General features: G+C 45.6%; 1 protein-coding gene across 1 annotated transcript in view; it reads right to left on the bottom strand.

Moving 5' to 3' along the window:
- Positions 1-20,129, bottom strand: part of ABCA5 (ATP binding cassette subfamily A member 5) — a 34,244-nt gene that overhangs the window by 4,162 nt on the left and 9,953 nt on the right. The window contains 30 exon segments of the mRNA XM_037404741.1: positions 752-807; positions 1,096-1,175; positions 2,162-2,311; positions 2,517-2,636; positions 3,026-3,120; positions 3,221-3,296; positions 3,799-3,974; positions 4,113-4,204; positions 4,310-4,427; positions 4,523-4,649; positions 5,175-5,266; positions 5,826-5,900; positions 6,389-6,526; positions 6,777-6,890; positions 7,848-8,018; positions 8,384-8,497; positions 9,147-9,284; positions 10,217-10,350; positions 11,126-11,295; positions 11,544-11,593; positions 11,596-11,747; positions 12,753-12,872; positions 14,436-14,575; positions 14,809-14,899; positions 15,075-15,213; positions 16,027-16,146; positions 16,583-16,758; positions 16,974-17,084; positions 17,611-17,669; positions 19,218-19,386. Coding sequence (XP_037260638.1) covers positions 752-807; positions 1,096-1,175; positions 2,162-2,311; positions 2,517-2,636; positions 3,026-3,120; positions 3,221-3,296; positions 3,799-3,974; positions 4,113-4,204; positions 4,310-4,427; positions 4,523-4,649; positions 5,175-5,266; positions 5,826-5,900; positions 6,389-6,526; positions 6,777-6,890; positions 7,848-8,018; positions 8,384-8,497; positions 9,147-9,284; positions 10,217-10,350; positions 11,126-11,295; positions 11,544-11,593; positions 11,596-11,747; positions 12,753-12,872; positions 14,436-14,575; positions 14,809-14,899; positions 15,075-15,213; positions 16,027-16,146; positions 16,583-16,758; positions 16,974-17,084; positions 17,611-17,669; positions 19,218-19,386 — 3,563 coding nt within the window.

Below are 20,129 nucleotides of genomic sequence, written 5' to 3'. Positions count from 1 at the left end.
TAGATGATCGATCTGTGCTCTCAGAAATGCAGGGGTTTCTAGAAAAAAATCAGTATGTGTGAATAGGAATTGCTTGTTCAAAGACTAAGTGTGCTTGAAGGACTGAGTTAAAGCAGGCAGAAAGGAGATCCTGATCCCAGGAGGAGCTGGGAACTGAGGCAGAGACTGGAACTGAATAGATGAATCAACTGGGACAGAGTCAGGTGATGGATTTGCAAAACTCACAAGACCAAAGGAAACTTCTAAAAACTTCAGATATTGACTAATGAGTTGATCAGTCTATATAAGCTGTGCTGCACCCCTTTGTTCTCTGTCACTCACTGGGGTGGTGGCCCAACTCCAAGTTGTGATTAAAGCAAGCCCAGTGGTACCCACGGCTGTGTAAATTTTTCCTTTAACAGCCACTACAGATGGCATCTTATTTTTAAAGGCAAGAACGGGGATAAAGAGGAGCAGGAGAACTGGCAGTCACAATTCACTTTGGAAAAGGGGACTTAGCTCCCCCAAAACACCCTAACAGGCACCACCACAGCAGCTGCCCGACAGCTGGGGACGGGGGACAAGCTGCCTGCGCAGGGCTCATCGTCCCCTCCATCCATGGTGCCTTGCCCAGCCTGGAATGCACAAGCCCTCTACGGCAGGAGCAAAGTGAACGCAGCCCAGCCACCTGCAAACCCCATCCGATGCCCTGCAACAAATGCCTTCGCCTGGCGGGGTTTGCTACCATCAAATATAATTTGCTGTAACGTACCTGTTCCAACGTTGCCTGAGAAAAGCTGTACTCCTCGATATTAAAGGCGTGCTTTACTGTTGAAAGAATGACGACAGAGCATATTTAGTATATTTATACATATAATATAGACTATATTTAGGGATACTGAACGATTGGACACAACTAGATTTAAAGAATTTTAAGCCAGTAAAAGTTCTCACTCTTGATTTCACAAGAAACAGAGTTGGGGAGAGCAATAATAATAGAAAAAAAAAAAAAAGTACTTTGGAACAGAAATGCAGAAATGCCACCGCATGGCAAATGTGTCATTTATGGGAGACAAAATGATTTCTGTACGTGATGTGCGGCAGGTTCTTAATTACCTTCTTCCAGCTTGGAAAAAGAATGTGAAAGCGACTGTACATCTTCTTTGGGAATTTTATACGCCAAAATAGAAGCAAAACTGGAACAAAGAAACAAAGCAAACTTAGCTTCAGGTAAAATGAACCAAAACAAAAATATTAATATCCAAGCAAATGGATTTAAGCTCATTTTCTGACAGTTACTCCAGGCATTTTGACTAGTCATCATTACACAAGACAACAGGAACGCTGCAGCGCCAGCAGCCCAGCTGGTTTATAACCTGTCTCAGGGATCCAGGTCCAGGTGCATCAGCTGAGGTCTCCCTGAGACTGCTCCATGATTTATATGCTCTTCAGCTAAGATTCAACCATTTATATTCTGCTTATAAACTCATGAAAGAAAAAAATCGCTGCCCAGGATTCTCAAGGTTATGAGGTTTTGCTTTTCAGATGAACTCGGACAGAGGTCCCAGGATCTCCTGGGGCTTTGCATCATGCAGCGGTTCCTGTAACCCAGATTCCAGAACAGGGAGCTGCTCTACCCCTCCCCACCTGCTTCCGAAAAACGAACGCTCCTCCACATCTCCCACATCTGTGGGATGTTCCTTATACAATGCCCGCAGTGCCCTGTTTGGAGAGCCTCATCAGCGCCCACCAAGCCAGACCCTCTAGTTCACACGGCAGAAATCCAAGGCTGTTCGGGGAAAACCAAGCAACCCACTCTCAGACTTTAAGGTATCCCCAGAAAACATTCAATTATTTCCTGGTAAAGGCCAGTGACTCAGACTTTACCCGTTTCCCGGGGGCCCCAACTGAAGAGGAAGCTGTCAAGGAACAGCTATGCAGAAATCCAGTTTTGCTTCCTCCGTGCCGAACATCTGCAGGCAGGGCTCGCAGCCCCAGCCCCAGCAGCTTTTGCCAGCCTGCAAAACCCTTCCTCTTTTTCTTTTTTTTTTCTTGAAGCTACATGTAAATACTTTTTGTAAATTTTAGTATCATAGTATGCCCTACTCTGTGCCAAGGAGCTGCTGAAAAATGAGGGGCTTGTATTAATATTAATATTTTCCACGTATTTGTGAAACTTCACCTTTCCTGACGATTTGCATTTGGGAAGATGTGCGAAATCTGGCTCTGCAGGTACTCCACCTGCTGTACATCTGCTGTTTCTTTTAATTTCATTTCCAGGAAGTATCCTCTTCCAAACTTACTCTTCAAGTGCTGGACAGTACCTATGCACCTACCCATTGCAGAGAGAAAACAAGAGCTGAACACGTTATATCACGCGCAGGGAGTGCTCCGACTTCTTAGAGACCCTTTTTGCAGTTTAATTTTGCTCCAAATTTAAGGTGCAAAAAAAATTGTCTATGTGTATTTTCAAAGAAATATATTTTAGTCTATCCTCCCTGCCACAACACCTGCCCATGAGGAGTGCTCGGTGGTACCTGAGCTGCCCGGACACCAGGATGGCCACACGGTCACAGACAGCATCTGCCTCTTCCATGTAGTGAGTGGTCAGGATAGCTGCTCTCTCCTTGTTTTTAAATGCTGCTCGAATTGCCCGCCTACAAAACATAACCAAAAAAATCCCTGAATAAAACATTCGGCACCTAACGGTACATCCTGGATTAGTAGGAAGAGAGGACTGTGATGCTCAGACGCAAACCCTTTATTTTATGGGCCAATACTACTCCCACAGCAACAATCAACACCTAACTTTTTCACAAAAATGACTCAAATCTATATTTTTCATGTAATTTTAAAGATTTCTTTTGACTTTCAAGCTTTTGATCTCCAAGCTGTTCTGGGAGAGGACACAGACGAAGCGCACCTGGCAGCAGGGTGAGGTTTATTCCCTGCCTATGGCTCTCCCTAGTGTTAACAGGGATAACGCACACATGAAACTGGGCAAATTCCCAAAAGGAAACGAGCCCGTGGCGCCGGTGGCACTCACCACATGTGCTGCTTGGCTTTTGGATCCATCCCGGTTGACGGTTCATCCAAGAGCGTGACCCGCGGGTTGCCCAGCATACTCAGGGCAAAGCAGAGCTGGGAGGAAGGCAAAGGGAAAGGGTAAGGGACACCAGCGCTGCTGGGGACAGCCAGCACGGGGACAGCCAGCATGGCAGCTCGAAAAGCTCCCCCGTACCTTGCGTTTCAGCCCCACGCCCAGCTTCTTCGTTGTCTTCTGCAGGTGGTCTTTTAAATCCAGGGCATTGGTGATGCTGCGGAAGAGGAAGGACCACATGTGAACAGCTGGGAGGGCGATGGTTTGGCTTGCCCCTCATCATGCCGTACGCAAACAGTCTCATTTGAAGAGCTCAGTTACAAATATTTGTATATGAATTATATACAACCCCAAAAGCAGAGCAATAAGCAGAATCTGAGCTGGGTGCTTCCCTACCAAACCACCTGCCCCTTGTCCCAGAGCAGCCGGTGGTGACAACCCAGAAACAGCTCCAAGTCCTGGACTCCCCGTCCCTGCAGCCTCGTTAGCACTTCATAACTTAAAAAATAAAATAAAACCCCCACAAATGCCAGCTGCATTTTGTGTGGCTGAATCTGTATCTTCTAACCTACAAATTCACACGTGCTGAGTTTGCTGAAAAGACGCAATCAAACTTAAATGAGAAGAAGATTGCACTAGGAGAAGTGGAAAAAAGCCCCAACAAACCCACTAAGAAAAACACAGCTAAACCTTAAACGTTTCTATAATAAACTACTTACCGTTTTATGACTTCCTTAACATCAGACTGACTCATTCCTTTGATAGCTCCATAAATTTCAAAGTGTTCCTGCAGTGTAATATCTGGCCAAAGCGGGTTTGTTTGAGGACAGTACCCCACAAATTTCACTGAGTCATCTTCGCTGTTCAGCCCAAAAGAATCACCTCCCATCAGAACCTGCGAGGAAAATATGGTAAGCTTTAGAATTGTTTTTGTAAAGCTTTAGCAAGAAACACTTGGGAACACTTGCAATAATAATGATAAAAATTTAAATAATAGATTTGTTTTCTATTTAGCTTGTAGCACGTAACGTACTTGCCCACTGGTTGGCTCAATCTCTCCAACGAGCATATTAATTAACGTGCTTTTGCCAGCTCCGTTGGGTCCTAACAAACCCAGTATTTCTCCTAAAGAAAGGACGACACAAAACACGGCTCATGAGGTCAGATAAACAGACCCAAGAGTTGCTTTTGTAAATAAAACAGCCCAACAGCAAGTAATTGAACTCCAACCCTTTTTCACGCAGAGAGAAACATGTTTCGTTGCCACTTTCTTTATTTTTCTCCCCAGAAGAAATTCCTTTCTTTCATCAAACTCTTTGTGCAAGCTGCTGACCAGGATCGCTGGCATCTAGTAGGGAAGAGAGAAGCGGCTGCAGATCCCAGTGGCTCTGGGAGCCCTTCACACCTGGGGTCCGGGGAGTGCCCGGGGGCGCACAGCGTTACCTCCTCGCTTTTGGGATTGCTCAGTATCTCTTGGACTCGCAGCCTCTCCGCCTTCACGTCTCCATCTTCGTTCTTGTCATGCGGGACATCCGGGAACTTCCAGGTTTTGGCTTTTGTAGAACATTTTCTAAGGGGGAAGAAAACAACGTGATGCCTCTGCTCGGCATTCAGCTGAGATTCGCTCACCGCTTCGATGCAGAAACCATTTGCGCCTGCTGAATCCTGGAGTAACATGTTTCTGCGGCATGTCGGAGAAGCCCCAAAGGAGCAGAAAGAGCTGCCAGTGACAGCAACTATGTCACCTTCCCACTGAGCTCTCTGCCGGGGCACAGCATCCCCAGCCATGCAATGGGAAAGGAAGCTCCCTATTTTATATAGGGGATGATCTTACCAAAGTCACAATTTTACACCGTTATAACTTAAAAGGAAGTGCAAAACCTGTTTCTGCACGTCAGTGACTGAATTTTAGAAAACTGAACTCAGGAGAACAAATTCTTTAGCAACTTGGGATGGGATGTAACTAAAGGTGTTTTATTTTCTGCAGTATCCCCAAAGCTGTAGGCTGCATACTCCAGTTTCATCATCAGCGTCACTTCGAAAAACAGCTTCTTTGGACTATTACTTTTTAGAAGTCTATTCAACAGAGACACACCTGAAAAACGGATCCTCTCTAACTGTCCTCCCTCCATTCTTCAGCTCAAAACATCGCAGCAGCAAGAGCCACACAACACACTGCAAATAGGGCTAAAACAGACAAATACAGTTCTGGTTACTTGGAGCGCTGCCAGCCCCTCCAAGGCTGCTGATCCTATAGGTGACCCTGCAGGTGATCCCACCAGTCTGATGAGTGACAAGAAGCTCCAGCTCCTCACCACCACAGAAGTGCTGATGTATCCGCAAAGATGAAATATATAATTCGCTGCTGCTCAGTGGGTTGACACTGAGGATGCACAACCGGAGTCTGCTTTAATTTAATGATAATTATTTGGGTGTTTTGGAAGGAGAAGGGACTGTCCCCTGCTCTGGAGCTCTTGCTCCATCAGCACTGACTCCCACAATAATCGGAATTTAACATTAGCATCGTTAATAAGACCATTGAAGCAGCAGATGTCGAGCTGGCAGGCACAGCAGCTCTACTGAGACTGTTCGTGCTGCAACAGGCTGCAAAAGCTGCAGGCTCCAGCGATGCTCAGCATTACATCCAATCTTTATTAATAAAGATGCCTGAACAGAAGGGGCCTCCCAGCAGGAATCAGCAGTTCTCTACAGCAAATACGGCAGATAATCAAATAACCGTGCTTACAGCTACAACTGCTACCAGGAGCCGGTCCCAGGGGTCGTAGTATCCTCCGTTCTTTTCCTTGCCTTTCCACGAGACCTGACAACGCAGAAACCCCACGTTCAGGTACCCCAGCACCCACCGGAGAGCGCGTATTCTGCACCGTGCTTCCACCTCGGATCGGTCAGGTAAGTTATGTCGCTCCAGCGCTTTGAGAGGGTCTGCAGAGACCCTGCCTGTGCAAGTCTGACACCAGGAAAACTCCACTGAAGTCCCGGGGGCTGCTCCCGGTTTAACGCCACCAACTCCCAACTCGCCCATCACTGGGGCGGCTCAGCCCACAGGCTGAGACATGTATGGTTTTCCTTTAGGTATTTAATGGAAGACTTGCTTCTTTCCTTATTTTAACTGCAACACTTTGCTTACAGGAAAAAGGTGACTTGTCACCAGCAGTTGCTATTTTTCACGTGTTAAACGGCTATGGATGGTGTTACACCACCAGGCACCGAAGCACTGCCCCGCTATCATTAACACTCGATCCCAACCACCTACAAGTGTTCTGGAGAGGATGTCCTGTGTCCCCTTACCTTTATAAAAGAAATCAGACAGCCAATAAGGGGATAAATAGGAATGAAGATGGAGAAGACGTAATGCAGGATGGTGGTTACCAGGTAAAAGTCCAGAAAAAAGGCCACTTCAGTGACAACTGTACAGAGCAAGGCCGTCTGTACAAAAGAAAAGGGAAAAAAAAGTCCATTTTCATGCAGTTCAGACTCTCTAAGCATAAGTTATCTAATTTGAGGCACATTTTTTAAAAGCTTTTATCACGTAGGATATGGCAGTAATACAGAGATGATGGTAAACGTTTCAAATTTCTCGTGCATTAAGGACACGCAGTTAAATAAAAATAACCGAGAAGCCTGTTGTGGATAACCAGCCTCCCTAGCTAACCAACATCAAGATAAAATGACTCACCACTGAAAATATAAATGACCAAAATTCTTTCGTATTCTGGACTTTTTTAAATGTGAAGGAGACAACGTAAGTGAAGAGCACGACTGACGGGACATAACCGATCAGGCAAAAAATCTGCGGAGATAGGAAAGGTTTCTCAGGAAATGTACAGCAAGAACCCAGGGGTGAATTTTTTGCGTAAGTATCAACTGGAAATACTTCAGGTGCGCTACGTAACTCTGCATTCATTTTTGTAACTTAATTTGATGTTTTGCCACCTTGGTATATACAGCATATACTATTAAAGACACAAATAAAAGAGTATGTGGATAGGAAGGAACGTCTCCTAGCTTCCTTTAAACCATTTCCCCCCTTTTTTTAAAAAAAAACACCACAGGCTCCCATAAATGTCGACCTGAAGATTTTGGCAGATACTAGAAATTCCCCTTTCAGCCTCAGCATTTTCACAGAAACTAAAATAAAAGTAGATGCACTGGCAGAAAACTAGCCCTGCAGCACGACGGTCACATCCCAAACCCGATTAACTCCGAGCTTCTGGGAAAGCAGCTAGGAAAATATGATTCCTCTCAATTACAGCCAATATCTCGGGGAAGCCCGCTCTGAATATAAAAGACATGAAGACTTGCAGTGTCTTTGATTTAATCACATGCTGCAATTCATTGTGGAGCCGGCCTGTGCTCAAAGTCACTGTACCCTTGTCGTTAGCAGCACGCTGATACAAAAGGAGCAAATATCAATCGGCAGTGAAGAGCACAAAGCAGGCTGAGCGAGCAGGGCAAAAAAGGATGGAGCATTTCCTCGGAAGATCCTGCTATTTTTAAGCTCCATTTTATTCCAGTTCTGAACGAAACTCCAAAATTTGCATATATTTTTCCCCATGAAAACTCGTACTATTTTGCCTTTGGTGCAGCCTGACTAGTGCCTCTGCACCAGCAGCCTCAATTAGGCACTTTCCACGTATATTGGCTGGAAAAAATCTGCTGAACCATCTAAGGAAAATAAAACACTTGTAGAAAACAACCTAACCATGCTCTCACATCCCCCCGGTGCTCCTGGCCTCACCACACTCACCACAGCGAGGAACTTGCCCACGTAAAAATAAACGCCGTAATGAAAGGCGAAGAGGCTGCCGATCATCAGGACGAGGATGGAGAAAAACAGCGGGAGGTCGACAACGGCTTGGCCAGTCCAGTAAGCGGAGGGATAAAGCCCCGCTATCTTCAGCTGCGTGTACGCTTTGATCTGCAGCAGGAAAAGAAAATGCAATGTTAATAAAAGATTTATTAAAATTAATACTGTGTTAATCTGCCTCGGTGTGCAAGCAGGATCTTGGTTTTCCCTCTAACACACTGCTTTTACACTGATGTGGCACCAGCACGTTACCTGGTTATTGCTGATTTTAGCCACCGCAGGAGCAAAGCGCCTTTCCATGGAAAGCAAAAGGGCTTTTCCCAAACCTGCTCTACCCCAGGCAGCAAACAGCAGTCACATCCACGCTGCCTTTCATGGTAAAAGACACCGTTTAAAACACCTCTCTCGATTTCCCCCCCAAATCCCAAGGTTTTCACGTTCTTGTGCAGTTTCTAAATCAACACCTGGGAGTTTACCTTATGGTTTTCTGCATTGTCCATGGCAAAATAGGGTGGCATTCCGGTAATAATGATTCCCAGTAACACAGCTTCAAAATAGATCTCCAGTCTGAAAATTGTGTCTGGAAGGTTCTGAAATATAAATCAGATGGCTTCAATGCCAGAATGTGCGTGACCAAAAACCACTCAGAATTGGAACGTGACTGTAAATGCTAAAACATGTGTCCTGTCTATCTCAAGATCATCTGAGCTGCAGCATAAAGGAAAATACCCACAGGAGGTTTTGGAGTATTTATGTTTCTAATCAACTCCTGCAGCAGTTATCTCCTGCAGGAGGTCCTCTCCTCTCCTCAAGACCACCCCAGCTGCACGGGAGGCAGTGGACCTCCCGCATCCCCGCGCTCAGCCTCCGACAATTGCAGGTAACCCGCAACAAACCCATAACAAATTCCCAACAGGACACCCTCGTTCCAAGCCCTTTTTTCCTCCACTTCCACAAGCTGCAGGGCAAAATCACAGCACCTTTCACATCCTCTTACATTCTGCAAGCATCCATACCACACCACCAAGGACTTACTCCACGGGGTTTGCCTACTGAGGCCCAATCCTTCCCGACAGCGCGGTGCAGAGCGCAGCCTTCGGTGCTGCAGCCAGTCCCCACAGCTTCTCCCTTTGTTTACGGCGTGGTTTTGCCCCCTCCCTCTCCCCCCAGGGATGCTCTGCCACCCACCCCGTGGTTAAGGGTGGGTTTTGCCCCGCTGCAGCCACAGGTGCTGCTCACCTGCACGAAGGGGTTGCTCCAGATCTGGATGCTCTCCGTCACGTTTAAACTGCGCAGCAGTAGGTTGCTGACAATATTCATCAAAACCGGCAGCGAATGCACCATGGTACTGTTGAATATGACCGCGAAAACATAGTTCTGGAGAGGAAAGTATACACCACATTAATTCTTCTGCACGAAGGGCAATACCCTGCGAGGGCTCTCCTATGGGCTTGATTTAACCGCAAAGCGAGGAAAATCTCTGCATAAAGAACTCTGGGCAGCTCACGGTGGCTATAACGTGTAGCCTAGTTCAGGAGAACAGTCGTGTTCACAGAGAAGAAATTATTTGGAATAAATTCCCAGAATGTTTTGCGCAACTGCAATGCTATGACAAACGACGCTCCAGACAATCACAGTCTGAACAACAAAACACAGTGACCCGCACTCGTATGTTCCTGCTAATGCATTTAAAACCAGACAGGCAAAAATCGCATTGGCTAGGGCTGCACAGTCACCCTAATATTAACAGTTTGCAATGAATAAAAATGGGAACAAGAGACAGAGCTGGCATTTTGCAGAGCGGTTCCTTTGCTGGAGATTAAATACGACCCCCACGCACACATCTTTCTGACACTCCTGCAGCGGCCACACTGAAACGAACACCTACAATCCCAGAAACTCATTTTTCTTTACGCATGAGAGCACCCTGGAATTATATACTTCTGTCAAACTGGGTAATTCAGCTAGTGTACGTAAATAATAATAAAAAAAAATAAATTCCTATGCCAGGTCTCTTGCGAGGTACAATATTTCCCTTGGGTTTTTGTATCCTTGTGGGCAGGAAAGGGGGATGGAAGTTTTATTAGCCTACCATAATTATCGTTATGGAAAAACAGTTATTTTGATAACGTTTCCATCCTGTCAATACAAGTCCTTTTTGCAGGCTTATTGTATAAGCAATAGTACATGGCACCATTTGATTCTATACCTCAATCGGTGCCTTTCAGGCAGGAGTACGGCACCACCAGCCCTGCCCGGCGGCGTGCCTGCTCCCGAGGGATGCGGCTGCGCCAGTCTGTCCGTCCTACCTGCCTGCCCTCAGGGTCCAGCACGTTCAGAGCTGCGCTGTGAGGTGCAGCTGCGATGTAATCGCTGTCATTGAACATCTCCAGGAGTATGTTCATGCTCCCAAGAGAGCGGACAATGTCATCGATATCCGATTCTGGTGTAAGACAGAGAAAACATGATCACTTACCATCAGCTGGGAGTATTTACACAAAATTATTGACGCGTTTCCTCACTGATACAACCCTACGATGAAAGATCATGCCCAAAGAGTTCTCGGCTACTTTGAACAACAGGAATGACTTTTTCTTTTTTTTTTTTGCTTCCCACTCAACCACCTCCAAAGAACTCAAGAAAGTTTTTTTAGTTATTTTCTCCAACTAATTTGTGCAAGTCAAATGCAGCACTGAGGAAGTGGAGCTGCCAACAAGCGTTATCAGGATACTCAAAGTTTCAGCTGAACGGAGAATTAGCCAAGAAAGCTGGAAACCAGCGGCACTGCGACACGGCACCCAGAGAAATTAAGTTGTATTAAGCACAAATTCCCCGATAGCTCAAATAGACACTCATTTCTATTGCCTGGATTGCTGCTACGCGCTTTTAAAGCATCCTAAGTGGAAACAAAATGGCATTTCCAAAATGCTTCGTAACAGGATTTTAATCTTGATGTATCTAAATGTCTGTCCGGCCAGTTCCCTCACAGGGACCATCTTACAACAGAGCGAGCACAAGGCTACCAGCCGTGGCATGAAGGATGCTCACTCTCTGCCACCTCTGGGTACTTAGAAACTCTTCATCTGGGTTAATTCCAAGGAAAAAGTTTGACCCCAGCCCCAAAAGCATCACACACCATCCTTCCCCACCACGTGACATGCTGCGTTAAAGAGAGCTGGAGACAGGAGCTGCCCCGCGCAGCATCCCTGCTCCCCTACCTGTGGAGTTCTGCAGCAGCAGACGACTCCTGTACTTGTGATAGTTCTCTCCGGGCTTCAGCAAGTACAAATCTGGGGAAAGTTTGATAGCAGCTACAGAATTTTTGATGATGTGGTGTATGAAAAACAATAAAATCTGAACGATAAGAAAAATCAGAAAAAGCAACAACCTGAAAGAAATAAAAAGTTTCGGGTTTATTAAAATTCAGCAGAAGCCAATGCAGTTTATGTACATGATATTAAAACAACATCTCCCTCTCCCCCCAAAAAGCATGTTTTCAACAGTAACAGACAGCTTCATGCTTCTTATATTTTAAATGCAACTATGGGAGAAAAATTAATTGCATCCTGCCTCTCTGGTTTCATTCAAATAGGTTTTGAGGATTTTGTATACAAAGGAGAAAGCCCCGGTACTTACATCACTCTCACGCATTTATTTTCCCGCTTGAGACTAAGGAAATTGAACTTTTCGCTATGGTGGAAACCTGCTTCTTCCAGAGGGCCGTGTTGCTCATCGCCGGCACCTTCGTCTCCGAGAGCATCAGCAGGCTCTGCTCCATGTGCGTCGAGGGATTTTGTATCCATTTCATCCTGCACTTGCTGGGAATGAACACGCTATAATCTGAAAGAGAAGAGAAGCAGAACTATGAACCCGATGCTCCGACAGAGCTATGCGATTGAAACGGCAGGGCTGGAGAGGCTGGGTGGCCAGCAACTCCTTCCCCTCGCTACTGTGTCAGCCACCCAGCCCACCCCAGCCCAGCCTCTCAGCCCCAAGGTCAATGACACTGGGCTACCCCCGAGCCCTGAACCACACGCACAGCGGGCACTGAAGGCAGATGGTAGAAATTTCTGCCACTCAAAAGGTGCAGACCTGCCCCGGTTTCACACCGCTGCCCTACGTACGTGCCCATACTATTCCATCCCAGTACACTGAGCTGTTAAACTCTCATACCCACGCAGAGACCCTGCAGAGCAGGACAGTTTACTCGTCTGTATCACACAGAAAGCTCTAAAGAGATCAAGATGGCTTAAACCATTCGAAGTTGACATCAAAAGAACAACTGGTTAATTCTGGAGTAATATTAAGCAGTCCCAACTTTTCACTTGAGTTGAAAGTTAACTGAAAGGAGGGGAAGAGCAACAACAGCTATTTCAGCCTTAAGCGCAGGCTGCTAATACTGTTTGTGCAGAAGTTGGGAATAAATTTTATACACTGCATTTACAATTTCTCTAAAGTAAGCTCCATTAGGAAAACAAAGTACATTTTTAAAAGCCAGCCAGAAAAAGTGCAACTGCAAAGCAAAGGAATTACGATGTAGTACACTGGATGAAAAATTAATTACTGCAGAGAGAGCCAGTAAAAAGCTTTTCCCCTGGATCCTCCCAGAGTCACTCCCTGCTCGGCTCACTGCTTTTTCATGTTAAATATTTCAAAAGCCTGGAATGCCGTGAGACCGAAGGGGCCCCACACTGCTGGGTGCAGTGCTCCACGAGAGGATTTTTTTATATAATTTACCTTCATAGCAAAACTCTTGCTGGCACTGATGTGGCGTGGACAGTTCTACGCTAATTAAGACTAAATCAAATAGGAGGGAACCAGGAAGCCAGCCACAGGCCACCCCACCTGCTTGATCAATCTCTGCCTCAACTTCCAGCTTCAGATAGACATCCTCCAGCGTCGTCATGGAAACGCCGTACGTGATAACGCCCAAGTGGGAATGAATATCCAGGTCAGAAAACAAGCCTAGAGACAGAAGGGAAAGAGTGGTTGCTCTGAAACAGGGTTACATCACCCCCCGAGAGATCTTCAAGCACATCAGAGGCATCCCTAAAGCCTTCTGCATGGTAGGAATGAGCTGGTAACGTGTAAATATGGTCGCTTAATTACAAAGACACAGGTCATGGCTTGAGGACCAAGGGAGGGATAAGCTCCTTTTAGCACAAAACTTCAACCTCTGTGGTCGGGTATGGGAGACGGGGCATGTTTTCCCAACGCTGTAGTGTTTATGAAAACCACCTCAGCATCCTAAAGCTCCTGGGCTCAGAACTGCCTCCCAGCTAGCTGCAAGAGCCCCTTTTCCTGGAAACATCACCCACAGGGACTGCAGGACAGCTCGTCCTACCTAGATCCCTGCCCAGGCACAAAGAGATTTTACAAATAAAACCACTCAGTGATTTTATATTTTTTCATATATAAAAAAATAAATACCCAGATTCAGTAAAGCCAGCTTAACCGGGCAGGAGAACCTGGACAGCATGCATAGGTTGAAGAACCAAAATGATGCTCAGAGTGAGAGCACTTCTTAGCACCTTTGGATAAAAATACTATCAGGCTCCTGTCAATCCTATGAAGTGAAGGACTTGACAAAATGAGGAGCTTCAGAGCCAAGGTCACACTGAAGGAAAATGCAGTTGCGTAAAATGGGAAGAGCAGTTGATATCCGATGATGCTTATCAGATCCACAACTTCTGCTCCAGTGGCTGAGGCATATTCCCGACCTCAGCTCCTCCTTAAAACAGTTTGGGGGAATGGATTCATTCTTGCATAAAGACGTCTGTTTTTCAAAAGTACACGCAGTGGCTGCTAAAGGTAAAACTAATAAATTATTAACTGGTTAAATGCAAAGGGGAAAAAACCATTTATGGAATATGAGCTGCATTTTCACATCAGTATTGATTCTCCCCTAGCTTTCCACACAGCGCAAAGGACACACTGTTTCTTCCATTTTTTTCCTGGGAGGTAAACAAGGAGCCCTGTATAGGGCTGATCAGATAATTGCTGCCATCTAGTGAAATCAACACATCTGTTCTGCGCTCCCTCTTGCCAGTGAATTTCAAGGCAGCGACACAAGGCTCTACACAGGTCACAAGGGGGATTGATTTTTGTAGGACTTGAGGCTCTCTGGGGGGCAGCCCTCCCCATTAAAATGCTCTGTGGTAAGAGGATGCTTCTTCAGGACGAGGGGATTCTCAGGCGAAAGGGTCTCTTCACCCTTCTGCTAAATAAAGGCACCTCCCCAGCACTTGCTGTCGGGTACCACGTCCCTCTAAACACACCGCAGCCCCCTTGGAAGAGACCTCGCTGACTGAGCGGCAGACAAATCAGCCAACCAATGGGTTTTTTCTCATATATATATATATTAAAAAATACATGTATATATTTATATATATTTTATATATATGTATTTATATATATAAACCACAAAAAAGAAGTGACAATTTAACAAGAATTGCAGGCTGTGGCCATGCTTGAAGGATTTCTCTTCTGCAACTGTTCAGCCCTGCAGAGCAACCCAAACATCGATACCTGCAAACTTGTCCATGTCCCTGAGCGGCAAGGTGTACACGAGCTGCTCGTCGTTCTCCTGGATCAGGCTGGCCGCAGGTATGTGCTGTCTTATCAGCGAAGTTGTAGCTTCCGTGTTGCAATAGGCATCGATGTGCATACTGAGAAAACACATGATGAGCAATTGGGGTTTTAAAGCTTGCTTTTCTCCTTACACCCACATCGGAACTATCAGCCTGCAGAGCGCCAAACCTTCAGCACAAACACGATGAAAGGATTTTTTTGGGGGCCAGGGGGTGCTATCTTATAGATTTTAAACAGAAAACAATTAAAAAAAAAAAAAAAAAAAAAAGAGACATCATGTCACATAGAAGATACCACAGAAAAAGAATACCTCAAGCGGTAGCCAATTCCCCATTTGCTTTTGAGAAAGAGAGAAGATCCAAGGCATTTTAACATCCCTTGAGAAATCACAGCTTTACGATCTAGAAACAAAAATCAAGAAGGCCCTCTGAATCACACAATTGTCAGTTTGTTTCAAACCCCAACTATGTATTTCAAACAAAGCTGTATTCCACCGTTAGAGCAGCATCACTTTCTGCTCCGTGGCTGCTGCTGCTGTTCTGCCTCTGCCCCCCGGCCGGTACCCAGGGCACTCACCGGCGAGGATATCTGCCTCGTCCATGAAGTGGGTACTGAAAACGGTCACACGATTCGCTTTCCTGTTTTTCAGAAGGTTCCAGACGATGTGCCGCGAACACGGATCCATACCCGCAGTCGGCTCATCCAGCAACAAGACCTTTGGGAAAAACCAGGAAGCGTTTGCAAAGCCATATCCGCGTGCATGGAATCAACCGTGGGAAATCCTACCCAAGTAACAGATACAGGGCTTCTTGTTTGAAGCCTGCTAATTAGTCCTCGAAAACATGCAGGAAACATCCTAGCGTAAGCAAGGCAGCTGTCTTCACTGTGCTTTGAATAAATTCATCTCCTCTTCCAACAAATGGAAAAATCACATAGTAAGTTAATGCCATCGTCTCTTTCATTCCGTTTCTGATACAATTATGTTTAGCTACGGCTGCAGTCCATCTATTAAGGGATGATTAAATACACACACATGTTATTATATTCAAGTCCCGGTGGACTGTCATACACACCATTTTTAAACACAGATCTCAAAGCAGCCACCGTTCTTACAGGGCACCAATAACAGATCTGTAACACAAAAGCACTCTCCGTCCACAGCCCCGTGCCAAGTGCCTGGACAGCTTTGCGAGGAACGTATCCAACAGGTTCACTGCTGGGGACTAAATGTCACCTGCCAGAAATGACATCAAACCTGTCACGCTGTGGTTTCACAGAGAGATGAAACCCAGAGCTACTGCCACTACCTAAGCCATTAGCATCCCCCAGCATAAAGGCTGAGCTGTTGAAGTGGTATTTTTAAAACCACAAATGAAGAAAAAAAAAAAAAAAAAAAAAAAAAAGAGAGAGACAGATACTCAAAGGAACAATTTCTGCATCTTACGTATTATTAGTCGGTTTTGACAAGAGACATCAACCCTTGGGTGTGTTAGTGACAGCAAGTCAGGTTTGTCTCCATCGCTCGCACCTTTGGGTTCCCAAGAACAGCAACTCCCACCGACAGCCGCCTCTTCTGCCCCCCGCTTAATTTTTTAGCTTGATTGTCTCTGATGGGCTGCATATCCAAATCCAGCAACACCTTCTGCACCTTCAAAACATAAGAAAAAGCACATTTATTTTTTTTTTAAAAAAAGCAGATTTTTTAAACAAGATTATTAATAACCAACAGTCAAATGAACTGCTCCTAATTCCCCGTGTATCCTGTATCTGAACTGTGCACCCTGCAAACCAGCCGGTACATCAACAGTAGGGTCTTTAGCTCCAGCAAACCTGAAGTTAAAAGGTGTCTATGCTTGAACACAAACACTAGGATTTAAAATGTTTCATGAGCATTTTAGTTTCATAGGAAAAACTGAGAGTTTATTCTTGTACAAGTATCTGTCTGCACCTCTTTGTCGACTGTACTGTAAAGCAGCATTTCCCTGCAAACTTGCCTTAAGGAAATACCGGTGTAACGTAAGGGTGTTTTGCCTTACTGGTTCAAAACGATCAGGTAAGATAACGTCTGTGCCCAGCTGACTTACCTCTTGTATCAAATCATTCTGAGGGATTCCTTTAATTGCAGCGAATATGGAGAGATTCTCCTCCACAGTCAATATATCAAAGTGTATGTCGGACTGAGGGCACACCCCGGCTATCTGTCGCACTTCAAGCATTTCATCGATCTCGGAGACTTTGTGCCCATAGACAGAGACGAACCCTTAAAAAACAAAACAAAACAAACACAGGAGCCATCAGCCAAGAGGTTTTTTTACAGCCAGAGAGCAGGATAACAAGGATGTGGATCTAAAGCAGACTCTTTCCAGACCCTATCCAGAGAAAAATTCAGTGCATCCCGGAACAACCATAAAGGCTAACGGCTTTGGTTTATCAAAAGCAGGGTACTCAAAGCCTGCTAAGAGTGGAGGAGCTCACCGTCAGTCGGCGGACACAGCCCGCAAAGGATGTTCATCAGCGTCGTCTTCCCGGTGCCGCTGTGCCCCAGCAGAGCCGTGATCTGCCCTTCGTAGATGTCGAAGGACAAATCTGGTCCCCGAGGCAGGCGCAAGAGAGAGAGGAGATGTTAGCGATGGGCTGGTGGCGCCCAGAGCCAGCTCCTAGCACAGAGGTAAATTCAAATACTAACATATGGGGTATGCATCCGCGCTGGCTCGGAGGGACGCCTTACCTCCGCGCCCTGGGGCTGGGGGGCCCTGCACCGGCTGGGGGCTGCGTTAAACGCCACACGGGGAAACGAGATGAAAACATTAGGGAGACGGGGCAGGGAAGATCATATCACTACTAACACGGGCGCAGGAGGAGTAACGGGGCCGGTGTCAGCAGGTTTTCTTGTGATGGGAAGGCTCCTCTTTTGGGGTACCATTTGATACAAGTTTACTCTCACCGCTTTGGCAAAAAGACACACACAAGCACATCTGGCATTCATGCTCCAAGGCCCCACCCCACTAAAATAAACCAAAAAGCCCAAACCGAAACAAAAAAAAGTCACTCAACAATCCAGCTATTGCTCCTCTGCATCTGATAAGCAGCTAAAAAGCTAAAATGTTCTTACTTCTGAGAGCCTCCACAGTTTCCCCCTTTTTTCTGAATGTTTTCTGAACACAGCTGATTCTGAAAGAAGACACGTCATTTTATAAACTATTTGAGGATCTTTGTATGTCATTTTGAATGATCAACACTTGGCAACAGTCACAACAAGACAACCATACTAAGGTTGCACTAGGCACATTAAAGACCCATGAAGGCAAGAGACAGGCCACCTTGCCACAGAACTCGGTGCATCTCCACCCTGGCCATCAGAAAGCATTTTCTGGTCACTTTCTAGGGCATTTCCTATGATGACAGACTGAATTATTTCAAATCTGTGTTCTTGAACAACACACTAGAGGTTTTCCCAAGCTAGAAAAGGGAATGGCTACTCCCCAGTAATTTCACAGAACAGCAGAAGACTCAACAGACGCCAGACGGAAAAGAGACGTGGGTAGAAGAGACTCCAAAGATGTGATTACAGACAGCCCTTGATCAAAATTAGGGAAAAGCAAGCAGGTATCTTTCTCTCCAAGAAGGGTAAAAACCATCCCTCTGGCCCCATCGTTTTTCAAAATGAAAAAAACAACCAGTTTATTTGAAGGATGGGTTTTGGAAGCCTGGCCACCCTGAAAGCGAGGATGGAGAGTGGATTACAGGTGGGAATGGGGGGAGAAGAACCGGGTATGAAAGAAAACAAAACCTGTAGATGTAAAGATGACAAAACAGTGCAAAAATGATGGTGAGCTGGTGGAGGGATGCTATGGAAAGAGTCCAGGGTAGATGAATAATGCAAAAATGGCCACAATGTTCTCACGTGAACGTCAGGATTAGAACCGGATCCTTCAACCTATGGCAGATGCTCAAAGAGACATGGACAGCATGGACAACACAAGATTCATTCTGGTCACTAACCCCAAACATCCATTTGAGGCTAGTGGAGCCAAGCAGGAGGAGTGAAGCTGCTGAGTTCCCCTACGCGTATCAGGCTGTGCCACTGGAAAATGATGGCAACAAGGGCTACAAGGAAGATACTGAAAATAGTATCTGAGGAACTCCGAAAACACATGACAGTCCAGATGCAAGACAACAGGTGACACAAAACACAGCATGGAAGATGACAGCATGGACATCTATTTTTCAGTTTCGGTTTACCCTCTTATGTATGGCAGCTGGGGAAAACCACTCTGGTCTACGGAGAACACAACAGCCTCCACACAAACTTAGAATTCAGCTTTCTCTCCTCAAAAATGTGTGTTACCAGAAACTAAACCTTCCCAGAAGAGTAGGCGTTTCAACATCTGCAACCGCTTACACCTCTCGTGGCCTCAGCGAAACTGAGGGAATGGAAAACCGGCCGGGTTTGAGAGGACTCCAGCCGAAGGAATACAATCCACAAACAAACCCTGCCTTTAAGCCCAGCGATTTATCCTTGGAGAGCATCCATGTCACTGATGATGGGGCTTCACTGAAAATGGAAACTAGCCGTGCGGAGGACCCTGCAATGCATACCATATGCTATTTGAATCCAGCGCCTGGAGAACTCAGAGCGATTTTCAAATTGCACATCAAAACATGTCAGGGACCCAGGCGACCTGCTAATCTGCAGGTGGGGCAGGGCAGGGCTTGTACCTGATGGCTTCTTTCCCCTGAAATTCGGAGGGCACGGGTTCCACTATCTCACTGAAACTCAGACTGCCATTGACGCTGCTCTCGTACAGCTCTTTGTAGTTTTTTCTGTGCTTCGACCAAAACGAGGGCTTCATGAAGAAGAACGGTGTGCGGCGTAGTCCAAACTCCCCTGGAGAATACAGGGAAAAAGACAATTTCTTAACAGTAGCTGTGGATACTCTTCAGCTTTTTTTTAAATATATATATATATATAAAAATAAACATAATATATATATTATAATAATATATAACATTTTAATATATATGTATATGATATATAAATATTCTATATAACTGTTCAATACATATGTATTATTTATTTATAGATCATACAGTAATAGGAGATATTAAATAGGTAATTTTTTATATATGTGTGTGTGCATATATAGATCTCTATCTTTTATAGCTAAAACCCTGCTGAAGGTCTAGCAGCCAGCCCACATCCCCATTCCGGAGGGATTCCATCAGCCAAGTTTACATCATCTGCATTTAAGCCACAGTTCCCATCAACTCAGTTAGCAAAGCTGGAACCTGCTCGCAATTTAAATGTATGTGCAAATCTCTCTGTGCAGGAGAAATCCCCGGCACCGAACAACGGTGACTTAAACGCAGGCGATATAAAGCCAGAGAGATCAGAGGCAAAGGGAGCTGAAGGGCTTAACCAGGCATTAGTCGCGAGATTAACAACTTAATTCTGCATTTCATGTTAAACTACTGCCGTCGCAGGGAAAGGTCTGGAACGGGCAGAGCGGTCCTGAATTTTCAACCCTTAAGAGCAAATTGCAAAGGCTTTCCTCTAGAAAGAGGGCAAAACAAAGTTCAGCTGGTGTGCCTAAGGGCCATCCATCCCAAACATGCCAGTACCTCTCCCCA

Source organism: Falco rusticolus, chromosome 1 (assembly GCF_015220075.1).
Source record: "Falco rusticolus isolate bFalRus1 chromosome 1, bFalRus1.pri, whole genome shotgun sequence".
In the NCBI taxonomy this organism is placed as follows: Eukaryota; Metazoa; Chordata; class Aves; order Falconiformes; family Falconidae; genus Falco; species Falco rusticolus.
This window is presented reverse-complemented; position numbering and strand designations above follow the sequence as displayed.